General features: G+C 45.0%; 1 protein-coding gene across 2 annotated transcripts; it reads right to left on the bottom strand.

Annotated features, from left to right (window-relative positions):
* Positions 1-2,745: 2,745 nt before the first annotated feature.
* tirap (toll-interleukin 1 receptor (TIR) domain containing adaptor protein) lies at positions 2,746-5,599 on the bottom strand. 2 transcript variants are annotated; one of them, XM_029001543.1, is made up of 3 exons: positions 5,214-5,599; positions 4,317-4,964; positions 2,746-3,502 (listed from the first exon to the last, which is right to left on the bottom strand). In XM_029001543.1, the coding sequence occupies exons 1-3, from the start codon at positions 5,218-5,220 to the stop codon at positions 3,417-3,419; spliced, it is 741 nt and encodes a 246-aa protein (XP_028857376.1). In that variant the 5' UTR covers positions 5,221-5,599; the 3' UTR covers positions 2,746-3,416. The 2 variants fall into 2 exon arrangements, with proteins under 2 accessions (XP_028857376.1, XP_028857377.1); XM_029001544.1 differs by having other exon boundaries at positions 4,317-4,829.

Below are 5,599 nucleotides of genomic sequence, written 5' to 3'. Positions count from 1 at the left end.
GAGGGCGCCGACGCGCATGCGCGGGGCGAGGTGCGAAGTAACTAGGTCCACATCACGAAAATAAAAAAGGGACTTATATGGAACGTTTCTGCCAGTGTTGCCAGTTTCACTTCTTTCTTCATTTAGCCGTCTTTACGGAAAATTGTGTCCAGTGAATTCTGATACCTGGGTAGCGTCCACACTGGCCTTTGGTCAGAGAGGAACCCTGGACGAAGGGTTCGGTGGGTGGGCGGCATTTCCTGTAATTGTAGGCCTCAAAATCGAGGACATAAAGGTAGAGGAACCTGAACAGGGTTGTCAAAGGCGCGTAGCGCTGAAAGGCGCTATTGTCTGAGTGTCTGTATAATGATTGCAACAATGTGCGTCGTTTGTTCTTGGCTTGGCCCGAATAAATGCATTAGAACCGTGTTTCGCCAAATATTAGCACAGTTAACGCGGTTTTTCTTGCTCAGCCGCACAGCAGGAAAACTCAGGCTTGTTAATGTGGGCAAAAGATGGCATCAATTAATATGAATGCAAAACGCTAGATTATATTAGATTAGACTATGTGGCATCATGTAACCGTGTGTGTTGTGGTCGTCTGTATGGTGGAGTTCAACCACACTGACCACTTGGCTTCTGCCCCCTCATCTTGTGGACCAACAAAAGTCCAGTTCGATTTTTGTGTCTAGCGCTTTTGTTTTTTTTAGTCGCATTGTTCTTTTACAAATGCGTTACAAATGATACAAATGCGTTCGCTCACAAATGCGGCCTGCCGGAGCCCATCCCAGGACACGGGACTCTGGGCAGGGACTCACCCAGCCAACCACAGGGTGCATACACACACACACATACACACACACACCATTAACTCACACCTATGGACAATTCAGAGTCACTAATTCAACCAGTGTACATGCCTCTGGACGGCAGGAGCTTCGAATACACAATCTCGGAAGCGTAAAGCCAAGTTGAGAAATACAGTATAAACAAATCATTGTGCAAGGGTTCAGCAAATTGAGGTCTGAGCAAATATGGCCAGTCCGCTCCCCCCGGGAATCACTGCAATAATAAGCCGAATGACCAGCACGCAGCGGCATGCCGAGTGCTGGGTTCCCAGCAGAGTGCAGTGGCCTAACTGCAAGGGGCAACCCGTCCTCCCCTTCCGAAACTGAAACAAGCTCCCCGCTGTGTGTGAATCCCCTTCACTGGTGGCCGCGCGCAGCTGCAAACGCGCCCTCCCCGGAGAGTCCAGCGGCCGCAGTCCCGCCTGCGCCGTTCACTTGCGATTCCAGATTATTATCAGCTCGGAATCACCGCGGTCAGCGTGTTGTAATCGCACCGTCCGTGGGGCTATAGCATCTGCGCATCTGTTGACACAGGGAGGCGGCCCGTCGGAGTGTCGCTGGGGTCGTTTTGTTGTGTCTGAACGGTGTACCTTGCGTGCAGCGACCTTTTAATAATCAGATGCGCCCCTGATTGGCGTTTGCAAATGTTGTTTTGTCTGCCGGGGCAAATCCTGGTCTCTTCTATTACAAGGCGTCCTTTATACAAGTCAGCAGGTGCATCAGGGCTCCAGGCACCGCATGTGGTGAGTTATTGTTGAGGAAATTGGATGTTTCTGTGCCACACCACACCAATCTGTCATTTTGGAACCTCTGACACTTACAACAGAGGTCTGGCAAATTAATGAAATGTCTTCTGGATTTTTATATATATATATATATATATATATATGGCTGTCATGGCTGCCCACTGCTCACTCAGGGTGATGGGTTAAATGCAGAGGACAAATTTCACTGTGTGCACCATGTGCTGTGCTGCTGTGTATCACATGTGACAATCACTTCACACTAACCAAACCGACAGGGCTCATTTAACACATTTAACACATCTTTTCATGAACAGTCCATAATCTGAAAGCTGTGATTTTAGTACATTGACATTTTACAATTACAGCATTTATCCAGAGCGACTTACAATCAGCAATAACAGGGACAGTCCCTTTCTCAGTGTCTTGCTCAAGGACAAAATTTACATTTACATTTACAGCATTTATCAGACGCCCTTATCCAGAGCGACTTACAATCAGTAGTTACAGGGACAGTCTCCCTGGAGCAACTTAGGGTTAAGTGTCTTGCTCAGGGACACAAGAGTAGTATGTGGGATTTGAACCTGGGTCTCCTGGTTCATAGGCGAAAATGGTAGTAAGTGGGGTTTGAAACGGGGACTTTGTGGTCTTCTGGTTCACAGATGAGTGTGTTACCCACTAGGCTGCTACCACCCACATTTAGTAGTGTTGGAAAACTCCTGCAATCGTACGCTCTGGAGAGCTGAGCCCTCAAAACTTTTTAAACACACCAGAACTTTGACTGTGTGCACACACACTGTACTTACACGATAAATCATCCTTCTGTCCGGCAGCGTGTTTCTTGTTGTGTGTTATAAAGCTACATCAGCGGTTGAGCATCCACTCAAGACTATTAGAGCAGTCTCTGTGGTTGTGGCTGAGAAATGGGGAAACGGGTGAAACGGAAGCGCTTGCATGAGCTTTCTAGCGAACATCCTGCAACTGAAAAAAAAAATCGTTCTAATTTAGTACTCCTGCATTTTTTTATATCTAAAAAATACCACTGGACATGTGGCAAACAGCGCAGGGTGAAAGTGAAGTGATTGTCATTGTGAAGGACAGCAAGCACAGCACAAGTGAGCAGTGGGCAGCCATGACAGGCACCCGGTGGGGGCAGTGTGTGGGGACGGTGCTTCACTCAGTGGCACCTCAGTGCCACCCTGGCGGTACAGGATTCGGACCGGCAACCTTACGAATCCGGGTCCGTCTCCTTACCCGCTAGGCCATCACTGCCCCTGGGATGCACTTGCAAAGTTATCTGTGGCGCACCTCTGCCCCCTAGTGGCAAAACTCATACAAGCGCAGACCCAGAAACAAAGAGTCCATTCCTATCTGTCTTGAGTGTTAGTAATCTATGAGACGTTTGTTTCTTCTCTACTCGTTTTTATTGAGGTATTTTTCTTTAATCGTGGTATGGCTGGTTGAGGGTAGTGCAGAAATGATCATTTCTTCCTTTCAGTGCTGTCAGGGCTGTCATTTGTTGGAATCTGGGGTACACCATTCATTTAAGGTAATCTTCTCAATCCACAGGCCTTTCATCACTTACGTATCTGCTTCATTAATATGATTATTAAAGCTTATAGGTTCCACTCTCTGGTGGTCTGTCACATTCTGAGCTATGGCTTTCCTGTGCTCCTTTAACATGTGACACATGACACTGAAGCTCCCACCAGGCTCCTGACCATATGATGGCCTTGTTCTCGCTTCCCACGAGACCATTCCTTAGCCGAAAAATCCCTTGCAGCCGAGACTGCATAAAGAGTCGAATCACATGACTCTGCTGCAGTCACCTGACTTTCAATGAGTTTTAATCGTTTTCTTTGGAGTTGCTGGGATCCACGCTGTCAGATAAATTAACGCTGTTCTCATTCTTTTTCAACTCATCACATAAATCTGAAATAAAGAAGAAAAACATAATGTAATTTATATTAGTGATGTATGTATTTACACATATTAATGCATGTGATGTCTAAACAAGTTGTTGAATGGCATATAAAATGTATTTTTAATTTTTACCAGTAAAGGCTTTCTGACAAACATAACCTTATGGTCATGACAAAATGAAAAAAAAAATCAAAATGCAAATATGTAGGCACTGAGATGCTCATGCATGTCCTCGCTGAAATGAATGGTTAGAATTGCTAAGCAACATGTGGTCGCATCTTCGTTGTGTCACAGTTTTATCACATCAGTTATTATTATTATTGTTATTATTGTTAATTATTATTAACAGTTATTATTAGCTATGTCATTCTGAAACATGTACCTTTTTATTTTAGTTTAATTACAATTTTAACAATAATAACACAAAAAATGTCTAAGTTCTCTGCTTAATTTAAAAATGTACCTTGTGTAGCAGGTACTGGAATGTTGGCACACATTTAACACTCCCTACCCTGCTAATGCACTTGGTGTCTTTCTAATCTATCAAGAATTTAGACGACAAACTATCAAGAGAGTTCTTTCTGTGGTCTGATACAGGACCACTGGATAGAGTTTCACACTCTCAGGTTTACAGCAGCCAAATTTTCAATTGTCCTGCACAGTCTTCTATATTTACACATGCGCCGTATTTTCTGGGTGTTTTTGAAATCAGAAAATGACAAAAGAGATTCAAAGCAAGATTCTCAAGAGTTACAAAAATGGATAGCAAATATTTACAGAGTTGTCTACAAGGACTAATAAAGGTAAAAATTAATGTACTTACACTGAAAAAACGTTCTGTAAACCATTTGGTAACCACATTCTCGGTTTTTGCTCAAGTCAAAACTGTAATAGAACTGAAGCTCCTTCGGGCGCTGGCTGAAGGGAAGATGTAGCATGGTAGGGATAATCCTGTTTGACATTGGGCCTTCAGCCAAGGCCTGGTGCATCTGGTAAAGGCACCACTCGTCCTGCAAGAAGTCCGGCGTGATGAGCAGGACCCAGCAATGGCTGCTCCTCACCGCTTCGTAGAGCTCCGTAGAGACCGCGCCCCCGGGAGCGCAGTCCCGCGCCCGCAGGAAGCAGCGTAGGCCTCTGGATGGAGCTTCCAAGAAGGAGACCAGGCGCACGGCCTCAGCATCGTCCGCGGAGCTGTGGCACACGCACAGGTCATATTCCCGGCTCTCGCGAAAGGCACTGAGAAGAGCCGGATGCTTGTGTTCAGACGAGCCGTCTGAAGACCTACAGTCCACTGAAGACAGGCAGGCAGCCTCAGAGGAGCTGGAGGAGAGGGTTCCTGAAGAAAGCGTAGAGGAACATGGACCAGGGAAAGTAGAGGAGGTAGAGGCGGAAGCGCCGCTCTGACTGTGGTTTGGTGAGCTCCCAGTGGATGAGTAACTCTTTGGTTTCCCTAAGAGCTTACGAAACCAATCTAAACCGAGACAGATTTGGAAAATAGTTTTTTTTTCCCAGCAGCACTGTACTGTGTAAAGGTTTGAAATATAAAATCCTTATCTTGCATAAAAAAAGGTGCGAAAAACTTACGCACATTTATTAAATGTAATTATACATCTACATAAACAAGGCAAATAAATTGTAGCAGCTATAACATTACTGTGTTTCAAACGCTATTTCAAACACAGTAATGCACAAAACTAAATTTATTTTAAACTTCACTTACCATTCATGCTGTCAGCATCATTTCCATCTAGGCTTTTTCTTTCCCCGAAATAGCCCAGATGTGTTCGCAGTCATTTCATTGTTCCAGAGGACATCCCTCATTTCATGGACCGCGGTCTAAAATATCTGTACAATGTTGCAACAGATTACAGTAAAAGTCTCACCAAGCCTCCATGTGCCGACACAGTCAAATGACTTGCACGTCTGGCTAAATTTGAACACTGACAGTTCCACCGCATCTCCGGAGAGGTATAACATCACAGAAGCATTTCAGGCATAGCATTCCCTCTGTCTCCATCCCACCAAGAGCAAACAAGAGTTTAGTGCAGTAGGTTAAAAGAGAATCTGAAAAACTTGGAGGTGAGCAAAGTGAAAGGAAAGTCTTGA

The sequence above is a fragment of the Denticeps clupeoides genome, chromosome 13, assembly GCF_900700375.1.
Source record: "Denticeps clupeoides chromosome 13, fDenClu1.1, whole genome shotgun sequence".
NCBI lineage: Eukaryota > Metazoa > Chordata > Actinopteri > Clupeiformes > Denticipitidae > Denticeps > Denticeps clupeoides.
The sequence above is the reverse complement of the archived record's forward strand: the minus strand, read 5'-3'. Positions and strand labels throughout refer to the sequence as shown.